Source organism: Apus apus, chromosome 2 (assembly GCF_020740795.1).
Source record: "Apus apus isolate bApuApu2 chromosome 2, bApuApu2.pri.cur, whole genome shotgun sequence".
Classification (NCBI taxonomy): domain Eukaryota; kingdom Metazoa; phylum Chordata; class Aves; order Apodiformes; family Apodidae; genus Apus; species Apus apus.
Genome location: NC_067283.1, coordinates 50,642,093 through 50,666,707, shown reverse-complemented (window position 1 = coordinate 50,666,707; position 24,615 = coordinate 50,642,093). Strand labels below are relative to the sequence as shown.

The following is a 24,615-nucleotide window of genomic DNA, read 5'->3' as shown; positions in this document are numbered from 1 at the left end:
TCTTAAAGGATGTGTGCTGTCGGAAACTTGTCTCATAGCTAAAATGCTAACCCTTGCTTTTCTGTGCTTGGTGGGGGCAGCTGCTTTTGAGCTGGACCCTGACTGGAGGGAAAACTCTTTTGTCAAAATATGTCTTTTCCTTTGCGAGAACAGGGGTTGGGATTGAGAAGTTCTGCACATGCAGAGCGGCTCTCTCGAGTGCAGAGAAGGTCCATCCTCATCTGCAATCATCAATCTTCCCTTTTATAAAATGTTTCTAGAGCACTCCTTGTTTGGGGCATTTATTAGCTAGTATAGCAGCTGGTCAAAATGCAGGTTTTGGTTTGTCTCACAAATTGAAAACAAAGAAATGTCTCACTCTCCATGTGATTTCATTAGCTCTTATCCTTTATCAGACACAGCAGATGTTCAAGGGTAAACCTAACACAAAAACACATAACTCACACGGAATAATTTTTATTATCTCTGGAAGACAAACTATTTACAGCAGCGAAGTTACAAAAAATATGAGCCTATGCCACTCTGTTCTGTTTGCATGGCCTGTGGCCTCTAAAATAGCTTCTGCTGGGAATCCCATCGTTAAGGCAGCATCAGCATTTCTGTCATAATTTGCTTGTTTTTTGTTTAGCATGTTGATATGGACTACTACAGCAGTCCCTTGTCTTCATATTGGAGTGATATTTTCGGCTGCATTCAAGTATTTTTCACCTTTTTTGCCAGGTACTGGTGGCATTTATATGCAGGTTAGTTTATGTTCTGTTCCTTTGGTTTGCATTTTTATGAATACAGATTATGAAGATCATTTTGAAAACTTGCAATAAAAAACTCCCTTTTCCAAGGCTAACTTCTTTAAGTTCTTAGAAAACATAATTTAAACAATAGAAGTATGCAAGTTTGACTGTGCCAGGACATTCTATGTTAATAAACTTCTAAAATGTTACTCAATATCTTTATCTTGCCACAAATAAATTAAATATTTTGCATTTTCCAGGGGTTTATGGAAAACTGTCAAAATGATGAGTTATTTGATAAAATTTATAAACATTTATTCAAGTAAGTCTCAGTGTAACATTTAAATACTTTCTTGTACTTTCTTTTTATTTAAGGACTTTGACCGTATGCCATTTTTAATCCTGTTACAGTTTTAAAACCTCTTAGTGTGGTCTCCAGACCTCACTTACATCCACTTAGTTTTCTGAATATTTTGCAGTAGGGGAGCTTTGTTGGGAGCCCCTCTTTGATATACTCAGGCCAGTCTCGAGGTTTACTAATGTCATCTTCTGGAGGAAAAGAGTCCATGCGAGAAATAGTTTGTTCTCACTGGTAGATACTCTTTACTTTAAAACACGATTAAGCACAGAAAGGAATGATCATGCTTCAGCATTTGAAAGGCTGCAACCCAGCATGACTGAACTGTGAATGCCTGATCAGCCACCAAAGAATTAACAGTACAGTAACTCCCTTCCACTCTTCTGCATGAAAGTGTGATGTCTCCATCACAACGTCATCAGTAACAACGGAGCTTCCCAGTTGCTGTGTGCTGATGATAATAATGACAATAAAATATTTTCCCAAATTACAGGTCTCTCTGTAAGAACTTGCAGGGTTGAAGCTTCTTAGTCTCAAGCCTCCAGCTACAGCGGATGCTCGTGACCTTTTCGATTATCTAATTCTTTGGTAAAATGCTAGTAGCAATAGAAATATGTAAGCTCAGGCTGGTATGCAAACCACCTTCCATGCCTTGTGAACGCATCACCATTTAGCAAAACAGATCTAGAAACAGAGTTGTGCCAATTTGCATACCCTTTATTACAGTGTTTATCAGAGACATATTTTCCTCTTTATTTTGAGGTGTCTCATAAATGCAAATAAGCTGTGTTAAAATGATGCATGGCAACATAAAAGTAATTAAAGCAGGGACACTCCCAGTGCCAAAGTACACACAGTCCTCTGTAGCACGTTTGTTGCACACTTTCTTGCCTGGAAGACCTATGTCAGATACCTAGAAGAGTGAATTTCTCAAACAAAAGAAAATACATGTGAATTCTAGTGATTCAGTGCCTTCCTCTGCTTCTGGAAGAATTCTCTAGCCCATGAAGAACTGGCCTTCTAGAAATTTTGACTTGCCAGTAAACGGATAATCATGAAGAAATACGTGAATGAGATCTCTGTCTTCTTCACTGTTACTATTAACCATAAAGCTAACTTTTCTTTTTATGTGGGTGCTGAGTTGAACCTTTATTATGACCAGCTAATGGCTGACATTGTTTTATGGCTGACCACTGGAAAGACACCACTGGAGAGAGAGCTGAATTACATACAAAAGTGATATTTGTGAACAGCTACCCCTGTGTCAAGCTGGATGAGCCCAGGCTGACCAATAAACAGAACTAACAAATGTATCCTTTCAGTAACAACTGATACTGTTCAATGCTTATGTAAAAGAGGTAAGGTTTTTGATGGCCTGACTCATGTTTTAGCTGCTGGCATATGACAGAGTCTCTGTGTGTATCTGATTGCAGAACACGTGTTTTTCAGTGTGACCCTCTGGTTTTGCTGATATTACCAGGGCTTTGAATGCTGCTTGGAAAAATAAGTCCCTCTTCAAAGGGGGATGCAAAGGGGAAAAAAACCTTGAAACTGTACTTAATGTGGCATTACAACCAGAAAGGATGCTGACCTCTGATAAGGTAGAGTTGGGAGAAAGGGTAAGGGAAAGGTAAAAAGCTGAGAGAAATGCCATACTGTAGCACTGAATGGGTGAAACTAAGGTGACAGGATTAAGATGGCTTATTTCTGTCCCAGCCTCAGTTTTACTTCTTGAGAGATTTAAATGAGAGTGATCTTCCAGTGTGACATGCTACCATTATCAATATAAGGAGGAAGCAGAGGTTGCTGCTAACAAAGAGCATCTCTCCTTTTCCCTGGTGAGAGGGGAGATAGGGAATCAGGGCAGCAGGAGACTCAGAGACAGCAGGCAGGCTCTTCTACTGGGCCCCTAACAGTCTGTCAAGTGTGGTATGGGCACGGTACGCAGAGGCTTAGAATCCCATGTCAGCAGGTGTTTAAAGCAAGGAAGATGGACAAATTCCTCACCCCGTCACTCGTGTTACCATGAAAGAAGCACGGACGCGGGAAGCTCACTCCGTGGATGATATTTTCATGCCACAGGTGTTGTTTCAGAGGTAAGTTTTAGGCCTATGTAGTATTTTGAAAGTGCTTTGGTGGTGATAAAACTCTCTTTTTTGCTTGGGAAATGTACAACTGTGTAACAGATCTACGTGCATTTCTCCATAACTGCCCTGCTTTAGGTATAATTTCATTATGTGTTCTTGTTAGCTGAGTTATGGCAGGGACTGAGTGTGTTTCATTTTATAAAAGACATGAAACTTTCTGCATTTTCAGAGTATTTTAGCAAGTTCTCTGCTGTTGTGTGGATGCCTGAATTGTTATTTGATGCCTTCTTTGTGATTTGTATGTTTCTCACACCGGGTGTCGTTAATATTTAATGAATTTTAGACCAACATGAAGAGCAGATTCAATGCACACAATGATATAAGTACTCTCCTGCGGTAGTTGTCACTTGAGAAATTACTAGAGTAGTTTGTTGTTGTTTTGTTGGGGTTTTTTTCTGTTGCTTTAGAAAGGCTGAGGCTGCTCAGGAATTAGAAAAAGGAAACGTAGACACTGTTTATAGATAGACAAGCAAGAAAAAGCCAGTTTGCCAAAAGGTTCAGTACATCTTTCCAATGGAAAAAACATTGGGACACGTGAAAATCTCTCCTGGGGTAGTGCAAAAAAATATGTACCTCTGTGGGCTCATCTATGTTTAAAATGCAGCGAGTCATTAAGACAACACTTCCCAGAAAAAAAAATAATACATCCAGGTTATATATATTATGTTTACTTATTGAGTTTTTTAAAATATTCCATACAATGTGCAGCAAATTGTCTATCCCACTTGTATTTTTAGGAACCATATCCCCCTTTAAATTGCATATAAATTATCATATTTGCCTGTCCAGCTTCTACCTGTACAGACTGAGGTTGGGGGGTAAGAAAAAAAAGTAGGCTTTCTTTTCCCATTGAGAGGGATTTTGCTAGTGGTGTCTACAAATTGACCAGTTACCAGTTTTCCATAGTCCCTATCATAGGTGCAAATTTAGCTCTTTCAGGACTTGTGCTTCCTACCCTAAAGGTAGGTGACAAATTGTGTTGGAATTGAGGTGTACTTGTCTGTTTTAAAGAACAAAGATGCAGGTTTCAGAGGTCTTGGCTTTGGGGGTTTATTCTTAAAATGAACATGTCAATCTCATTGTCTTGCATCTTGAAAGGTATTGAAGGTAGTCCTGTTTGTACCAGCCCACCATGCACTTGATTTGCCACTACTGTAAGCTTTTTTCTTTTTTTTAAATAGCAGCTCGCAGCCACCCCCCAAAATAAGAAAACAGGTCTGAAAACACTTTTCAACTTGTCATCAGACTAGTTTATTGCAGAGAGCAGTCATGTCCCCAAATGAAACATCACAGTCTGAAGGAAAACGATTTGTAAAACAGGCTTGGGAAGATCTGTCACAGAAAAACCTCCTGCCACAGACCAGGAGCGTCATCCTGTCCAGATCATAGGTGTATATCTGGGTGCAAAAGCTGGGGTTCGGTGATGCCTATAGCTAATATCGCCTGTGATTACACCTAGGACAGCAAAGCCTGGCCCTGCAAATGGACAGTATTAAGGAGGAGCTGCAGAGGCTACAGTCCACCGGGGAGCGATGGACCGAGAGATCCGCACGGCAGGTCAGGCTTAGGGAGGGAGACCGCGGCCCCGGTAGCTGTCAACCTGCTGCTCCCCTGCCCCTTGGGGGGCGAGGCGGGGTGACCCCAAACCCGGCCGAGTCCCGGGCTGCCCCGATGGGGAGAGGCAGCCCCAGGGCTGGGCGGGGAGAGCCGGAATAAGCCCCTTCGGGGGGCAGCGGCCCCTGGAAGCGGCCGGCTCCTGCTGCGGGAGTTTGTGCTGCGGCTGCCACGAGCGAGGGGGCAGCACAGGGACCGATGGGGAGGCAGGAGAGGATCTCGGCGGCCGCGGCCGGGCGGGACGCCGGGGAGCGGAGCCCCGCAGCCGCGTTACCAGCGGGCAGCCTCCGTGTTCCCTCCCGCTCCCTCCCGCTCTTCCCTCCTTCCCTCTTCGCTGACGGCCCCTAAAACCTACCCGCAAGCACAAATGGCCCTGGCACAAGCCAGGCTGCGGAGCCGGGGACCAGCCCGCCGGAGGCAGCCGGCGCCGCCGCTCTCTGCCCAGGTACCGGGGTTTGCTCCGCACCGGACCTGTCCGAGGATCCACGTTTCCTCCCCTGCTACGCCGCTTTTACCTTTTCCTCCTCTTCGCTCCTCTTCTCCTCGATCCCCTTTGCTCCCTATTGCTCTTTTCCCCTCCGCCCCACCCGCCGAGCGGCCGCGGGCGCAGCCCCCCGACGCCGCGGCCGGCCCGGGCGGTGCTCGGCGGGGCCAGGGGAGGGAGTGGCCGGGCATCTCCCGGCAGGGAAACGGGGTCTGGGGCTGGCAGCCTGTCTGTGCGTGTGAGCGCCGGGGGGGAGGGAGGCATGGGGGCCGGGGGGTGCCGGAGGAGGGACTATGGGGAGAGGAAGGTATAAGAAGGGATGCGGGCAGGGGAAGGGGGGTGATGGAAATAGGGGGTGCGGGGCCGAGGGGCAGGCGCTGACAGCTGCTCTCCCCGCACCCACAGTCCCCTCCCCCGGTGCCGCCGTGGGGTGGGACTCCCCGGCGGGCCACTGTCTCCCGTCCTGCTCCCCACCCCCCAGCAGCCGCCCGGCGCCGGGGGTCGGTGCTGGAGTGGGGGGCAGCCGGGCTCCGCCACCCGAAGGCGCGTCCCGGAGGCTGCCCCGCAGCCGGCGGGTAGCGGCACCCCCGGGACGATGCTCCGGCTCGGCGGGGGCTGGCCGGCGGCGCCGCGCCTCGTCTTTCTGGGTGCCCTCTGCTTTCCCGGGGCGCTGGCCTCCTCCCTGCTCACAGGTAAGGGGGGGGCGCGGGGTGGCCGCGGGCGCGCAGGCTGCGCGGTGCCCACCTGCCACCGGGACCCGGCGTCGGGCGCGGGGCTGCCTGGCACAGGGCGGGAAGGGCGGACACAGGGAGGTGTAACCGCGTGGTTTGGGGCAGGTGAACACAGGAACCATCCTCCTCTCCCCCCGTCCCACCCTGGTCCTTTTTATCCCTCCCCCCCTCCTTTTTATTTTTTTTCCCTCCCGCTTTTCCTCGAGGGTTTTATTTTTCCTGCCCTCTGGGGCATGGAGGGAAATGCTGAATCAATTTCTAGTGCAAGCAAAGAGCCATTAGATTTCGAGAAGTGATTCCAACATGACACAATCCCGGCTAATCAGCGTGAGGGCCATAAAGGGATTTCTAACTTGATTCCGTTTGACAGTCAGCCTGCTAATTTTGACTCATTTGCCAATTGGCTGTCGTGCATTGAAAGGATGCTTGGTTTAGAGCTCGTGCTGTGCTCCTGGTCCAAGTCCTCGGAGCGTAATTGACAGCTTTCTGCTGATTTCAGTGAGCTCTGGATCTATCGTTAGAGAAGTATCCTGCTTTGCATGGAGTACTCATTATTCTCCACACGTCATCTGAGAGGAGAAAAAGCGTCCTTCGCTATAACTGGGGCACAAAGAAAGTCTAGGTTTGTGCGGCAATAAAAGGCCAGTCATTTCCCAGTTCCCTTTGGAATCTCACAGAAATGCTGAACATCCTTGCCTGTTTAAAGTGGGCAAATGAAGGCAGGATTTAAAATCGAAGACTAGGAATGGAGCAGGGGTTAAGCGTGAATGCGATGAGGATGAGGACAGTTTCCAAAACCAGCTGGGGGCATTGAAATATGTCAGTGTTTTAAAATTCGTATTTCTATTTCAGGATCTGTTGCAAAATGTGAAAATGAAGGGGAAATTCTGCAGATACCATTTATCACAGACAACCCTTGTATAATGTGTGTTTGCCTGGTAAGTTTGGATTTAAAATAGTACGAATATTCAGGCCTGTGCTAAAAGCAACCCCTCAGAAAGGGGAATATTTCACATAATCAAATCTTGGGTGTCTCTGTCGCCTTTATGTAACACAAGGTTATCTCAGAGCTGAGCTAATGGAAAGTAATCCAATCCATGATCTGGCAACCATTTCTTCAACTTCAAAACTCTCAGGCACAAAGTTGTACATGACTTTAATTTGACATTGTGAAACCGTATTTACCACGTCAATTTGGAGGGAGGACTGTTTTCACAAAGTCGGGGATGCCCACAAAAGTCTTTGCTTGTAGCTCAGCAGAGAGAGTGAAAGGCAAGGTTTGGAAATGCTGCTGCTTCGAGCTCCCACGTGCTTAGTTTCACAGGCCAGCAGCTGAGGAGCTGCACAAGGGTGCAAGGTGAACACTGCAACGTGACTGTAGACGCTGTAATAAGACGGCTGTGAAAGCACAAGCGGTGCTTTCATCAGAGTGCTTTGTTCCAAGGGTGACACTGCCTGCTGAGCTGGGAATTCAGTGGTTAATAATGTTGCTAGCTGATACACATTTTGGGGAGAAAATTCCCTTTCCTTGTAACTCTGCTTCCGAGTTAAGCATTTTTGGGAGCAATTCAGCTGGACAAGCCAAGGCTTAGGAGGTATTGAAAAACAGTTGTTCTAAATAAAACTCCTTGCGATATATTTAAAAGAAAGCCATAAACCTTAATTTGCTGCTGAATGCAAAGAAAAGTACAGATCAGGAAGCAATGCCTTTTACATTTTGGAAGTTACAGAGTAGCTGAATGTACAGAGCGTGTTCTACTTTAGGACTGAAATATCAATACAATCTCTCCTCCCTGCTTCTATTATTGCTATTAGCATTATTAGTATTTGCCAGCATTATTATAAATCTATAAAAAACATTCTTTCAGACTGCCTGTTAGAAGGCAATGTTGGCAACTGTACGAACCTGATCTTCAACCACCTGAGGATGATGTACATTGTTGCACTGAGTTCAACAGGCTTCAATGATAACTAATAGTGATAAAGAGTAAGTTATTGATTCTTCTAAGTCGAGGGGCATGGGGAAAGGAGGAGCATGGGATGTGGTGAGTAAAGAAATCAAAGGGAAAACAAAAAAAAAAAGAGATGAAGCTGTGTTTTATCATGGATCACCTTCCCAAATACATCTGCCACCACTCTTGCTAATGGAAGCTGGTGTTAACCAGCAAGGAAGCAATTTATTCTGGGAAGGAGCAGAAGTTCAGTCTTGGGCATCAGGGCAATAATGCATCAGGGTAAAATACTTGTATTTATAGATCTCTCTAGACCTTGGCTTTATTAAATCGATGAGCACCCTTTTAGTGCATGAACATGAAGAACTGCAAAAATCATTGGATATAAGAACTCTAAATCTCTGTGGTTTGTAGGACATACTTTAGCGAAATGGCAACTGGGGGCATTTGACTCCCTTCTGTGCTAGGAGGACACTATGTTTTATTAAGAACATGGCTGTCTAGTGAGTTACCAGAGTTACCTGCACCAGGTATACTGTCTTTGATTTCTGCCAAGGGATAAACGTGATCTCTGTTTCTTGAGATGGAAGCTGGGAGACCTGGTGGAGGAGAAGGAAACCAGTCTGCAGATACTGACTTTAATGCTGTGCAGCATCCAAAGCAATGACTTATTGGACAACCAGTTGCTGAAATCTTTGCTCAGGCTTGCCACAAGGGAAAAGATCAATTTTAAGAGGTCTGGAGAGATCAGAAATGAAAGAAGCAATGTGGTGATTTGTGACCAGGAGGGAAGAGAGAACCAGGTTTCCTTACATCCAACTAGAAATATTGATTGTTTAATAGCCATTCAGTGAGGAACTTTCTCTGGAAGTCTGATTGTACTCTTTAAGGGTAAACCTGATGAATGTTCATATCACGAGGAGTGAGCAACTAAGAAGAGAGCTTAATCAGCTGTTCCAGGAAGAAAGCAATTGCTGTCCAGGAGAGGACAGAAAATTCAACAGAAGGCACTTGTGTTAAAAACACCAGTAAAGCGAGTAACTGAACTACTGGATCAGATTATATCACCCTAGAGGTGATACATTTCCATGACTGCAAGCTGCCTTAAATAACTGCACAAGTTATGGAAATCCAAATGGCTCTGGGAAGAAGAGGAATATCTGAATAACACCCTTCCAGAAGTTTTGCATCTCACAAATGACAGGAAACAAAACTGAAAGGCTAGAACTGAATCATTGAGTGTTTGACAGAGCTGACTATGAAGGCTGTGTCCTGCAGAGCACGGGGATGCATCCTAGCAAGGGAGAAAGAAGCCAGCAGCATAGGCAAGGCAGTCTCCAGCTTTCTATTAACAGACTACGTTAATTGGGAGGGCAAAGCAAGGGGTAGTGCTCTAAGAGCAAATGTGGTGAAAACTGGAAACTCATAGGTTTTGGGTAAGTTGCAATAATGCAACAAAGACTGCAAAGAGCAGTTAGGAATGCAATTCCTTATACACCACTGAGAAGTGTTGATAGCAAGACAAAACCAGAAATTGTCTTTTCTCATTGATTAGCAGAGACAGGGCAGGCTGAGTTTCATGCTAGGAACATGAACAAGGCAGGCAGAGCAGTCACTGGCTTCTAGGGGTGTTCTTTAAGAAAGCCTCTAGCTCCTGTTTGGGAGTTGCTGGTAATGCAGAATCCTGAATCTTGACTGCAAAAGGGACACTGGTGGGGATCCCCTGGAGACAGCCAAGTTGAACTGCCAAATAAGATGAGCTCATTCTTAAGCATCTGCAGTAATATGTGGTAAGAGAAGTCCTGGTGATACAGGAATTCAGACTAGGGAACACGTGCTGGAGATTTCCTATATAGTCCATAGTAAAAAACTAAATTATATGTATAAGGTATAGGTAATGATTTTCTAATAAAAAGGTGTTGGATCCATCTTAAGATAATGCTGTTTTGGACCTCTTTACTTGTTAAAATGAAATGTAGTGAAGTGCAGGGAACAGCACTGATACTTGCCCTTAATAGAAGGAAAGAAGGTAGGACCAAGTGTGTGTGTAAATGTACTCTATAGCTCTGCACGCAAGAACTACCAGCTGAATAAGCCACAATGGCTGAAATTGGGATTTCCTTAATTTGTAATTTTTATGCCTCTACTTTATGATCTTAATAATGCCCGTAACAGTGGTCATTTTTTAACATGTGTAAGACAATAGTTACAATATGAGCTTTTACAATTACAGCATTTCAGCCAGTGGTATATTGCTGTCCAACTAATAATCTCCAAGCACTTAATAAACATGAATGAATTTGATCTCCGAAGAGCTGGTCATTGATTACAGCTGACTGCAAGAAGTGGCCATTTAAAAAAAAAAAAAAATTAGAGGAAAACATCAAAGTCAAACAAAGATTGTGGTTTATCCACAAGGAATTTCTTGTAGGACTGTGAGGAAAGCTGGGGTCTCATAACTCCTTGTCTAATGGTTTGACCACAGAGCCATCCCTTTTCACTTCATGCACTTTGACTATACAAGTGGATGTGGGTTGTATAGTCACAGTATGAACACACTCTTCTTGTCACTCTGACAGCAGGCAGGCTACACAAATGCTAGGTTTTTGGTTTGTCTGCTTTCCTGATCTTCTTCTGGGGCATGGATGGGCAAAGGCAAATTAAAGCTGACTTCATGACCCAGAGGTTTTGAGAACTGTGATTTATGTCTTGTTGTTGCTATCTACAAAGTGCTGTCAGAGCTACTGTGCTTTAGTCTTCTGCCCACTCCCACTTTGAACGTCTGTGGTTCTGCATTTCCAAGGAGGTACACTATCTCTGGAAAGCTGCCCTTCCACCCAGTTATCCATAGGATTTGAAATACTAGAAGCGGGCAAAGCAGAAGGCAACTGAAAGTACCTGCTTTCTCATGCATTCACTTTATATACTGTTAAACACTGCAACTAGAGAAAGAACTGGCATCCTCAGTGTTTAGAGCTAATGGTTAAAGCAGATATACAGAAGCTGCACTGGAAAACTGTTTTTCTTGAGGTTATGTCATGTAGAAAGTGCAGGGTGGCCTACTTGTGAAATGAGTTCGCTGAATGTCCCATTGCAACCATGTTTATAGCTGAAGTCTTCTCTGATGAAAGGATGGAAAATACTCTAAGCTGCAGCAAGCTCTGTGTCAGAGGAAGGTGAACATATGGAAGGAAATGCTGGATGTGATGGGCAGCAACAACGCATAAGTCAACCAGCTCTGTGAAGAAAAAAATGTCAAAAAAGGGAAATTATTATTTCAAACAAGGATATGGCTCTTGAGAGTACAAAAAAAAAATATTAAAATATTAGAGAACATATGATTGTAAAATTATTTTATGTTTGTGGTCAATAGTAAGAAAATCTAATGTCCTACTGGTTTTTGAAAATCAAAATAGTGAAACTGTGGGTTATGAAGTTGACTATAAAAAGTTTGGGTTTTAAAGAACTTATCTGAATTGGCAATGGTGATTATAGCTAAAATATGCAATCTTGATGGCATTAATAATGGAATGATATTGATTCAGTTTGAGAAATGGATTCTTTTATTTCAGTTATTAAATGTTTAAAGACCGTAAGAGATTATTACTACACCACCTAATGCAAAAGTTCTTTTCCAAAAATATTCTTCCACATCTGTGGAAAACTGAATTTATTTCAGTCCACAGGAGCATTTCACAGACCTTGTGCAGTTTGAGTCACCCAAACAAACCATGTATGACAGAGTCAGATCTTTGTATTTCAGATGTGAAAGATTCAGGCTGAGGGGTAGTGGAAGCATCAGTGAATTCACAGATGTGAAAACTTAACACATTTTGGTAAGCTTTGGACTTTTTCAGTGCAGATATATGTGAAGATTTTGAAATGTTAGGGGGAAAATGCTGCTAACAGAAAATTGGGAGAACTTTTGGTTAGTTTTCTTTTACATGGGTGTCAGCATATAAAACAGACATGGAATATTTAAGTTGAACTCTGGTACAACTACGGTAAATGATCAAGTACAGCAAGAGTTTTTGTTGGTACAGATTTTTGGCTGGAAGGTATCTCAAACTCAAAATAGAAGCAGGCTCACACCTGATATTATGGCCTTTGCTTTCAAGAAATATATATTTTAGCATGCACGTGGAAAAGGCATAAAAATGCTACAGTCCACCGGAAATAGGTGAAACAAGAACCTGTGCATAATTATAGGACTAGAATGTAAAAATCCCACAGAAGTAACTTAGTCTGAATTAAACTTCTGAGTGCTGAGTTTTTTGAAGGTGAGATGAGCTCAGAAGTCACCAGGATGACAGGTGCTGGTGCCAGTGGTAGTGAGGAGAGCCATGTCATTTCATGCTCGTTTATTATCAGCTACATGGACCCTAAGCAGCTTGCCAGAAGCAAGCCAAGATCCAAGAATAACCTCTCAATTGGCCAATGATGGATGTAGTTTTAAAATAAATGGTCCACAAATACCCGCTGAAAGGTGAGAAGCCAGGTACTGCAACGAAAGAGATAAGTGTACCTCAGCAAATGGTGGCCTTTGCATTGCAAGAGCTTTTTTTATAGTTTCAAGAGAATGAAGGGTTTCATTTTCAGTGTGTTCTTTGTGGGGAGAAGAGGTCTTTTAAAAATTATTGTTATTTTTCCAAAATACTTTAGAACAAAATGAGTTGTGTCAAGAAACAGCTGATAAAAACCAGTAGTGATCTTGACAAACCACATCTAAACCACCAGTGCCATTTCCCCCACCTTTTTCCTCCCCACTTCCCTCATGCCTGCCTCAAACTTGCCAGCTGCACCTGAGGAGTGGTAATCATGTGTCTCAACCTTTTATCACCTAAATCCAGAACAGAAGGAAATAAATGTGAGCCAAGAAGTGCAACCAAGTGTTGGAAACCTGAGAAAAGTTTGGAGACGGGAGCTCAGGAAACTAGAAATCAGAGCTTTGCTTGGCGTAAGTTTTATTCGGCATGAAACATCATTCTGTAGTTTAAGTTTCTGTTTTTAAATCCAAATGTGCAGTGTCGAATTTGACCTTTGCTCATAAAAATTATGTTAAATTGGTCGTTATAAGACCTGGTGTTCTACCTACCTTGAACCAACGGAGTAGTGAAACCAAGTGCAAGCAACCTAAAAATAGCAGAAATACCCTTTGCCCTTGGTCCTCCCTGCACCTTCCCCCCCCAAAAAAATCCCCAAACCAACAAAAAACAAAAACCAAACCTATTTCTTCATTGCGGGCTAAAACAAGAAAGTTACTAGATATGCTGGGGTTCTTTACCTATAGCATAGTTGATACCTGTGGCACAACACACAAGTTGAAAGCTCACAGCTAGCCTGAGAGCAAGTGTTTGACACATGTTCAGTGAAGATGGCAGTGTTTTAGTACATCAGGATTCAATTGTTGTTGCGTCAAGGTATAATGCGGCCCAGATGGCTTTTAGTGGAGCAGTGCATATTAAAAAAAAATAAAATTAAAAAAATCATCAAACAATTCTTTCATACCTATTTTATTTAATGTCAGTAGTTTACATACATCAACTACAGAATCTATCAAGACTGCATCTTCTTTCAATCTAAATATTCTTGGTCTTTATTACTGTTAATATAATCAGCTTTCTCTTCACCCACAAAAATAACAAACAAAGAGACAAAAACTTCTCTGATACAGTAGTGTACTGGTAGTTTTCACCCCTGTATTACTGAAAAAGAGAATGTTGTTTTGATCGGTGTATGAAAGGTTCCTGGAACACAAACATGCTCCAACATGATGAAAGCTTTATTACTTTTTATCCAATTTAAAAAAGATACAGATGTATATACCCATCTCTTAAATGAAAAAAAAACAATGCCCCAAACTCCAAAAACAAAACCCAGTCATAACTCCATGTTTGATGCAGCTGAGTGTCCCATATGTGCTTTGTCATGGAGACCAAAGAACAGTGTGTGTATGTATGAAGATGGTTTTGCAAGTGAGAAGTGAATTGAATCAAGAGCCCAGAGCTGATTAACTACCTGTTGTGGAGATTATTGCTTTGGTATGCTCTCCTGAAGGAGGAGGATTCAGGTAGGTTCAGTTGTTCTTCATTCATGCAACACCTGTAAGACAAGACTTTGGCCTGATAATGAAACACAAAGTATGGTAGAATGTGCTTACTTTAGCTTGATTCCCTACGTTTCCAACAGCAGTGTTGAGATAATGTTCAAGTCAGCTTAGTCCAATATACTGATATGGCCACCCTGGCCAAGTAGTACCATGTACAACATCTCATCTAATTTTCTTCTCTGAGGACTGAGTTCGGATTGTGTAGCTGAGTGTTATGTCTGTGCCATCTGCCTGTGCCATTCAAAGTCCACATTATGCACTTTGCTTCACATCCCAGAGCTGCCTTAGAGTGTGGCACACCCCTGTGCATGTGTGTTTGCCTTCAGTTCACTGCTTTGTCGTGATGTTTAGCTTGGAGACACAGTGCAGAGTCATATGTGACAGCTTATGATGAAGCCTTTCTGGAAATCTGCAGGCCTGAAAAAGCTGTTTCATGTTCTCAGACCACATGGGATAGTGAAGAGTTCACTGCTTGCACATTTTTAACATAGTGTCAGCTGCATTGAGCAAATATACATATGCACATTGCGCTGAACTGATTATAGCTCTTGGCAAAACCCTCCTGGAAGAGAGCTGGTGAGATGTTGCTGTAACAATGATGAAGTTTCAATCCATCAAGTATGGAAATTAGATTTTCTTTGGTGTAATTAAAGGATCAGAGAACTCAAATACAAAAGAACATATTTGAAATGTATAAATAATATGTGGGAAAATATGAAGGGCACAAAAATGCCATAAACTAAATGGAAAAAATGTATTATAAGTTGCAAATGTCTTTGGAATGTGTCTACAATAAGTGCAAAACGGATCTGTCTAAGTTAAGGTGCTTTTTTATTGCCAATAAGAAAAACATTATTAAAGAACTGGTCCAATATCAAAATGGCATTTTAAAAGCATACAGTTACCTGTATATAGTTTTTATTAGCTTTCAAGTTTCTTCCATTGAGTTGTTAATGGTCTTTTTAAGAATTATGGTCCTGTAAGTGAATGGTTCATGGTGTCAGTTTTTCTGCTGTTCTGCTTTGTGCTGCTATATAAAAATAGATCTTTTTTCCCCACCAAATATCTGGTTTTATTTCCCCATCATGTTTTAATAGAAATTTTTGAGGAAAGAAAAATATTAAGCAACAACCAAAAATCAAATGAAAGTGCAACCTTTTTATATTGAGCTTATGGTCAAATAAAAGGCCACTGTGAAGAAAAAACAGTATTGCATAAAAGCTTTTACCTGTAATAGTACTATTAAAATGACTCTCGTACTGGTACTTGCTCATATTGTACCTAGTAACTGCTGTAATTACTTCCTCTGAGGCCTCTTGGCATCTTCATCTTATGAATGAAGCTGCAGCTAAAAAATTCCTAGCCTGACCAGTTGTCAGATTGAGCTCTACACCGTTTTTCCATTCATCTGAATCAAGTGCTGAGCTCTGGGTTCAGGTACAGCGTGTACACCATCTCTTCTTGTCATCCCCAAGAGCTGACCTCATGTGGTCTCTGAGACCTGGATTTCGCATAGGTTTTTTTCATCATCCTGCATTTATTTAGGAGACTTTTTTCCTGTTTGCTTGTTTGTTTGTTTTTTTCTTGTTTTTGTTTTTCCCCTGTGCTTGGAATCTATTTGCTTTAGATAGTGGTTCAAATTGGGCTGTTAAACTAGTGAAAAAATAACACATCTTCATGCATCATCTATGATTTGCATCCTCTTGTTTTTCATCCATTCTATACATCAACTTCCTGCCTATAGTCATTTTCTCTATTGTCTCTTAGATTTTTCAAAGAGGAAAGCATTGCATCTTTGTTCTGTAAAGTGCTATGGCAAAAGGCAGTGCTGTTAAATAGCATTAGAGCTGGAGATCTGTTGGTTCTTGTGATAAAATGTCATTTAGAAAAGCGATGCAAAAGATCTGGTATTTTTCCCTGACAAATTAAGGTCCCAGTTTTTCTGAGTCCCTGTTTTCAGTAAACATTTTTTGCAAAGCTTCAACACTGAAGATTGACTCTGGCTGTCTTTAGCTGTGCCTTGGAGCTGTACTTACATGGTTACACTGCTTTTTGCTTCAGAGCAGGTCTGGTTCATGCAGGGCATCTACAGTCAGATGTGTGGTAGCAACCCTGCCTTGTGTATGAGTAACCCCAAACTACAACATTGAAACTTCTTGCCCATTGGATATTTAGTGCAAATTTCTCAGCCACATAGAGACTTCCATTTAAGTTCTAAGTTTCTCAGTGCTGAGCACTGTGTTGACTTCTATGTCCAGAGCTGTGCCAGACTTGAGAAACTGAAGACTGCCATTTCTACTCCATGCTAAAAACCAGAAACCAGGTGTCACTCAGCCCCAGGCTGTTAAGGTGCTCAGTGTAACCTCGGGGCATTCTTGTTTGCCCCTTTCTCCATATGGTGTGGTACGTGGTGTGGCTCACCTCCTCTTCTGTAGCTAAAGATCTCCCTTGAGGCATGGGAGCAGCAGCTGCATGCTCCTCCTCACCTAGGGGGATGCAAACTGAACCAATGTGTCCTAAAAACCCTGGCCAGGAAAATAAGATTTCTGACAGTTGATAGGCTAAATGTTGTGTTTTGGGGTTTGTTTTCTCTCTCTCTCTTTATTTATTTTTATTTTTATTTTTATTTTTATTTTTATTTTTATTTTTATTTTTATTTTTATTTTTATTTTCTTCCTTTTAGTGGTTTCTGACATCCTTATATTCAATTATATTAAGTAGCTTCAATGGGAATTGGATCTACCCCAAGGTTTGGAACCATCAAAGTGTATTCTGATGGCCAGAGTCATATGTTTGCATCTTTTTTTCTGGTTAATTTTATGATTTATTAGTGGCTGAAGAATAACAGATCTTGATTGTCCTGAGGCTGTCTCCTCCTTTTTTTTCTTTTCTGTCAGGGTGATGATGTGCAGTTGAGGCATGGCTTGGGAGAGAGGAGGAAGAGCTCATAAATGACTGCTCTAAGGCTGTGTAGTGGTTATGATCTGATTGTACAAGTTAATGAAACACCTCCAGGTTGTGCTGCTTGGAAATCATTGGGCCAGGAAGGAGCTGGGCAGGGTGGCTGGACTTGAGATAAGGCTATTAGCTGAAGGATTGCCTGTGGGACCCAAAATACTGATAAGAGCAGCTGGCTCTCCTACTACAGGGAGTATGTTGATCTGTTGCTTGTGACAGAGAATATTTTTTTTTTGTATGTGGCAGTGCACAGCTGATAATTTTCATATTTAGCACTTCACTCCCCCCACCCAAATACAGTTAACTTGGTTAGGTGGATTGAGGATTCAATCTGGCAAATGCTTTTGATTACAATAAATGAATGACATTGAGTTGGCAGGCAGAATGCAAAGCGTGCAAGCTTTTTAGTCTGTAAACCAAGGGTTGGTGGATGGGTTGTTTGCAAAAACAATGGATAAAAAAATGCTGGACAATTAAAATCATTATACATAAAAATGTTGACGGTGTATGAGTGCAAGAAATCTTTGTAACAGAAGTATGCTTGAGGCATAGTTCTTCTGTGGTCTGAACACATTAAGCATTTCTAGAGAAACTTGCTGATCTGGACATTTAAGATGCAGCATAGTGCATTGATACTGAACCAGAGCTTGTTTTACATGAGAACATGGAGGAAATAGAAGAAGTCTGTACTTTGTATGGCTTCTGGAAAAAAGTTTGTATGTGTTTGATTCAACTTGGCAAGCATTTTAATTCTGAAGCAAAACTTATTTGACCCAAAAATCAATCCATAGTGGAAATCTTGAAAATATCTAGAACTCTAGGCTGAAGAAGTAACAAATTGGAGGGTGTTTATGTACTTATTGTTACAAGAGAGGTACGTATTTGGTGCTTAAAATGATACATTGTCATTTTAGTACAAAGTTAATATCTTTGATATCATCAGGTTTCTTGGCAAAATGAAATTGGTCCACATATGAAAACATACAAAGGTGGGATCCAAAAGGGGAAAAAGAAAGCAAATCACCTACAACAAAAGGGAGGTTTGCTGGAAGGGATCCATCTGGAGAGATGAGTAGGCAGCTCCAGGCTGTTTGCTGGGCATTACTTCTTATGTACAAGACAGCAGAAAAACTACTGATGAGGCAGACAGAACTTTAGTTGAGAGAACATGGATATGAAGTGAGTCCAGGAAAGCTTTGTGTGACTCTGGAACCAGAGGTCTAAAAAGACTAAGCATTTTCTGGAGACAATATTGCTACTGTGTCTCTGTGGACAACTTGTGACTGTGGCTATAAGGTACTGTTATCATCAAAGGATTTAGGTTAACCAGCTAGGCATGGTGCTTAGGTTTGGCTGTTGGCTCAGACAGCCTGAGTCAACCATCTTATTTCCTCCATTGAGGAGACAACTCAGAACACAGATTTCTTACAGCCAACATGTCAAGCACAGAGCTGACAGGAGCTGCTGAGTTCAAGGCTGTACCCTAAATGCCTCTCTCTGAGATCAAATACCTCATCCTGTGCCCTTCAGGGATCAGAATCACCTGAGTGACAACAGTATCTCCTCTTACATCATACAGCTTAGTAGTTGAAGGCTCTGGGAGAAAAGCAGTTTATTGTAAAGTGTATAAAGAGTCATGGATGCAGAAATCAACGATCTCATCTTGGTCAGGAAATTTCCTGCTCTTCTCTAGGCTAAAGAAGTGTGTTTCAATTGTCAGTGCAAAACTCAGCAGCGTAGACAGGCTGGATGAAATGCTGTTCCTTTTCCAACACAGATGGGGCTGTGACTTGGCAATGAGAGCCTTCTCTTATTACAGAGGAAGCTAGAGTTTATAAAAAATAAAGTTTTAACGATCTCAGGTAGACACTTTTTAGTTTTCTTCTGTTCAGCCCCAGGTTCCCATTTTTACATGACATTTGAGACTCTTGTCCTAAAAAGCCCTTCTTATGATGAGACCTTTGGCTTTCAGACCATCTTTTCAACGCCACTGTGGTTTCCCCCGGCTGCCCAGGTAGTAGCATTGCTGCCTGAGTTCATGCTCTTCAAAGAGAATAGTGCTGTTCCACACAATGAAATAATCTCTGGCTGCCTCACAGGTGCTGTGGACTTCCAGCCAGGCATAATCCCCTTCTTGACATTTGAGTCTCATTAATTGGGTTAACAAGATGCTATCTGCCCTCCATACTTATGTAAATACAACCCACTAGCAAAGATCTTAATGGCACCTGATATATCACACTTCCTTTACATCTATCAAGAGGTACCACTGCAGGAGTCACTTCCAAAAGCAGGTTGTGTTCTTGGTCCCACGAGTCCCTTTATAAGCTGTAAGAAATGCTGGTGGTCAAGGCCAACTGTTCAGATGTCTTTCAAGTGTCCCACTGGTGACTGAAAATCACTTTGTCAAGATGACAAATGGCTTGCACATACCCCATTCACCTTATAGTTTCACTCTAATGTCAGCTCCATTTACTTGTCAGAAACAGGTATTTTTTTTACTTCCAACAGTGCAAGCAGGGCAGGGGAAAGGAAGGAGTAAAGGGAACACAGACTGAGGAAAAATCTACTTGTATTGCTTCTATTCAGTGTATTATTATAGCTGACATTCACAAGGTTTGGGCATAACAGGATCTGTTTGTTTGTACATGTGCAAAACAGAAAGAAGGGAATTTGCTTTTTAGAAGTGAGAACTGTCCCTGCAGGGCTACGATTATGCAAAAACATGTTTTAACCACTGGATTTTTCAAGCAGAAAGTGGTTGTGCAATATTGGTTTCTTATTTTGGACAGCAGACTTCTTTTCAGAGCAAGATTTAAAAATAACTGTTTAATTAACTGGATCTACCCAGTACACAGGGCATTGTGTGTGTGTCTGCGCTGAAGAGCTCTGCTCACACCTCTGAACTCATGTGGGTGGTTTCATTGACTGCAATGGTATTGTCATGTGGCTGGCTGAGTGATCACTGCTGTGAATAAGGGCTGCTGCATCTCACCCAAAAGCAATGAGGGCCAGGCCACAAAACATGGTCAAAGTCAGCTCAAGGACTGTGAAAGTAACTTTGACAGCTCTGGCTTTTCGTTTCCTCTCAGTGACTTCCTTAACACTTTTGCTTTTTTCACAAGTCAAAATACACTTTTTTTCCTAGTAGCTACAGTGTTGGCTGAAGTTTTGAAAGTCAAAATCTAAACTGAATTTGTCAAATGTGGCTGATCACAACAAAGGAAAGCTTATTCCACCTTCCTTTTTTGCATCTAATGGAAGATTTGCATCCATTGTAAATCTGAGTAGATATGAAGTAGAAACACATAAAACTGAGATGTGTCAAATAAAACATTAAGTGGCATAACTTTTTTTTAACTGAATTCTCATGTGGCCTGGAGCCTTCTCTTGCTAGCACCAACTGGATGAAGCCCACTTGAGGATGGCTGCTGACAGGAGCTGTCCATGAGTTAGGATTCCCGACTGCCCCTCCGAGATGTTACTAGCATGGAGCAGTTGCAGCAAAAAGGAATAAGCCCCTGTGAGTTGAAGGCAGCATTAAAAGACCCCAAAAGCTCTTGTCCCCTTCAAGGAGTCCTGGCTGAAATGCTCTTGGTCCTTGTCTCTTCCCACTCTTCTCTATACAGAGTGACAAGCTGGGGGCTGCTCCTTCTCCCTGCAGAGCCCCATGAGTAACCTCCTTTTTTTTTTAATTCCACTGTGTAGCACAGGCAAGATCACGTAAGAAAACAAACTTGGGGTCAGCACTCAGTTTACTTGCAAGTTCATTAAAACAGCAGTGTCTGGAGGCCTCTTGCCTAAATAATTTTATAATAGAAAACAGACTCTTGTTGCTTTCTTTTGGGCTACTATTTTTATTTGGTTGTTGTTCCTCAAGCGTTTTGGTCCTATTTCAAAACTTGTTTCAATAAAATGAGAGGGTTTGCTGGTTGGTTTTTTTGTGTGTGCTTTCCAGTTTAAAAGCTGTGCTACTATGGTGAAAATTTTTGGAGTCCTCTGGATTATGAAGCTGGGATTGACAGGGATTTTTCCATTAAAATAACATGAGAAAAACAACTTGTAGATTAAAAAGTTTGAAGAAAATAAAGATCACTGCCCCTTCCCTCCCCCAGCCGAGATCTCCTGTTGCTGCTTCTGGCATGCATCACATCTTTGAGGATACAGTATCATGAGAAAACTGTCACCTGGTGATGTATTAGGGTAATATATCATGAGAGCATCGTTTCTTTAGAGGATATGGGCAGTAAAAGACATGATTCTGGCCAGACAGAGCAGCAGGGAACCTTGCTTTTTTTTCTTCCCTTTTCTTTAATCTAGCCCTGTTTTTTGTTGTACAGAAGTGAGTTTCTTCATGGGATATGACTTGTTGCAAAGTAAGTTAGGAGGCCCATTGGGCTTTTTAAACTCTTTAAGAAGTACATGGCCTCAAGGGCTGCTTTGTTCAAAGTTTTTGGAGCAGGCTCAAGCCCAGAAGCAGAGTGTTTGCCACTGTCTAAATCTCCAGTGTAAGGGTCGAATAAGCAGACTTCAGACAGAAAAAGCAATAAAGTTGCAATGACAGGTAACTATTGTTTGAATAATATATTTGTGGGTTTAGGCCACCAAAATGTGATGAAATTATATTTATAAAAAAGAAATCAATGCATCTCCTTTAAATAAGCCTCAAATGAAGTTTTAATTCACGTCAGTAAAAGAAAAATCACTATCAGTCAGTGTTCAGACAGTAATAGACAATACAGTTACCTCATTCAAAAACAGGAATTCTGAACTGATGGACTCGGATTTTGAGGTACTTTTTTTTTTTATTGTGTTCATGATTTTGTTTTTCTTCAATGGACAGGCAGTGTCTGCCGGAAAGTAAACTGAACATGGTTTGTAGAACCAGGATGGCAGTAGCTGAGAAACAAAACCAGGTTATTGTTAGGATAATCTTTTGATGGGACTGAGTTAATTTTTGACAGAACATGGCACTATGGCTTCATCTAAAATTTGTTTAATTCAAATGTTTTAGTAATTTATTTTAAAACTTTGTCACAATCTGATTAACCCACTCTGAAATCAGCTTGATTATTCACCAGTGCTTGGTTCAACAATTTTTTATGCTACAATTCACTGAGAATGTTTTCAGAAAGTTTGGCTCAGGGATGATATGAGCAGTCTCCTTCTCCAAGCCATCCTATGGCACCTAAGTAGGGGTGAGTGGAGCAGCATGTTCTAGGAGCTGATACATGTGGGGCAGGGATGCTGTTGCACATCTGCAGACTGCAGCTGTGTGTGGGTGGCCTCTGGTTTGAGCTAATGTAGTGGATGATCTTATGGCCCTCTGCTGCTTGTTCCTTCCCTGGAATAATGAATTCAGTTGGGGTAACCCTAGCTGGGCTGGACCATACTTTCAAGATCACACATTTAGCTCAAAGTGAGTTGGTCAGTGATCATCCAACAAGTTTTGCTGGCTGATTTGAGTGACTGGGAATATCCAGCAGAAGGTAGATAGTAAGCTCATAGGTTTGGGTCAATGAGCTTTTCCAGAAGCACAGGTACAGGTTTGCTGCCTGCGCTTCAAATCGACAGATATTGCCTGTGGCTACTGTTTCCTTAGGTATTGGCATCAGATTTAAGTGACTGATAATTAATATGAATTCTTTATTGACAATGTAAAAAAATAAAATTACTTTTTTTTGGTGTGTGTTTTGTTGGTTTTCTTTATTGTTTTTTATTTTATTTTTTTTAAAACACATTTAAAATTAATGGGAAAAGCCATGAATTTTAAATGCATGCATCTTGTGAAATGCAATGGTGTGGTCTCCCACAAGAACCCCCGGTGCATATCCCTTTCCTGAAACCTGGCTTCTGAATTACTGTGGGTATTTTTTTGGACTATGGTACAAACTGCTGGGAGCCTGTGTCTCTTAGGCCAGGTTTCTTGTTGCTAGAAGACCATCATGCTGTTCTGTTGACAGGAAAAGAGTTTTGCCTTTCACTTTGCAGCTGAAGAACTCTCATCCCAAGTGGCACTTGGAGGTTGAGGTGGAGGCAGGCAGAGAGCTAAGCAATCTGGATCTTGCTTTGGCTTTCTTGCTGACTGAATCTGTGGTTATGGTCATTTCTTCTGGTTGTGTCTTTGTCAATAAGCTCACTGGAGCAGGGATGTAGCCCTACAATGTGATTATGTGATGTCTGATGTAATGGGACCCTGATCCCAGCTGCAGCCTCAGCAGTTGCATTAATGTAAACAAATGTAAGAGGAAGAAAGTGCTTTCTTTTCACAATGTAGTTCTGCAGCAGGCTGCTGTCAGGGAGCATTGGGATGGCAGCAGGCCATTGGGGTCACTTTTCTCATGCTGGTGAACATCATTAAACACAGTGAAAAAAAATATTAAAAAATCTGTTCAGTCTATAAGGGGTTGTGACTGATGAGTCCTGAATGGCTTGCACATCCTCATGCCTTCCTCACAGTGGTGGGGAATACTTGTTTGCAGTGAAATTTGGTGTAGTCTTTCAGCAGGGCCTTTATTTTAATCGTCTTTCCTAGGGAGTGTGGAGGGCTTGACGCAGGAAGGGGGTGGTTGATGCTGGCTGAGCAGCACCGTGGGGAGAGCTGCAGCCTCCACCCTGCTTGCCCTCAGGCCAGATAAGTGAAAGAGATTACAGGGGTGAGGGGATAAATTGGAGGCTACGGTGTGCTCTGCTCCAAAAGGGAAAAAGAGACTCTGTAGACTGAGCTGGCATATTTTGTTCCTGACAAAATACCATCATTTGCATCTATTGCAATTTGTGCTGAAATCATGGTCATGCTGTGCCACGGGCGAAGACCTAACGCTGAAAGTAGGGAAGCATATGTTTGGCTTCACTCCTGTCCCACTGAAATTGAAGACATGCTTAAAATAATAGGACTTTTCTCTCTGTGGGGTGAAGCATATTGCCTTGGTGTTTGTAGGTTTATGTGGGTAAACAGAGAGAACTAGATCATTTTGCAGAGAACACACATTGTTTCATAGGGGAAACATTTTTTCCACCCTGAATTAAAAAAAACCAAAACAACGCAACACAAAACAACACACCTGGTGTGCTAAACCCTTTTTGTTATTGTGCCCACCAAATTTGTTTTTGCAAGGCAAAAACTCCAATAGGTAATTAGAGGGGAACAAGGGAAATGACACAATTTTTCTCATCTCCCTTGACAGTGGTTCAAAATGTTTGCAAACCTCTGTCTTTGGGAGGTGATGTCTCCTCCCTGAAGACAAACTGCATGGCTCTTGTTTCAGCAGAGAAATGCTCGTGGAAAACAGCAGTCCCACAGTATGTGCAGGGATTGGTTGCTTGCTACTCTGCCAATTAAAAGGAAGTTTGTAAATCAGACCTGAGACGGCAAGCTCCAGGCAGGAGTGCCAAAGGAACCATGGTACTATTTTCAGAAAGCACCTCAGGATTTGTCTAGACCATGAGTTACACACGTGTCTGAGCCTGTTCTCGAGTTCAAGTTGGCCCAACATGGGGGTTGTTTCTGCATGAGCACACACTTGAGAGC

General features: G+C 42.2%; 1 protein-coding gene across 4 annotated transcripts in view; it reads left to right on the top strand.

Annotated features, from left to right (window-relative positions):
* The first annotated feature begins 2,873 nt into the window (after nt 1–2,873).
* BMPER (BMP binding endothelial regulator) overlaps nt 2,874–24,615 on the top strand; it is a 151,098-nt gene continuing 129,356 nt past the window's right edge. Inside the window, exons 1-3 of one of the 4 annotated variants that reach the window (XM_051610925.1) lie at nt 6,933–7,003; nt 7,934–8,052; nt 12,868–12,974. Coding sequence is in view for 2 of the 4 variants with exons in the window: in XM_051610922.1 (XP_051466882.1) it covers nt 5,930–6,026; nt 6,918–7,003 (183 nt within the window). In the remaining 2 variants the exon portion in view is untranslated. Of the gene's footprint in view, nt 3,186–5,695; nt 6,027–6,233; nt 7,004–7,933; nt 8,053–12,867; nt 12,975–24,615 lie in introns of those variants that run through there. The other 3 variants (XM_051610923.1, XM_051610922.1, XM_051610924.1) reach the window with 3 other exon arrangements.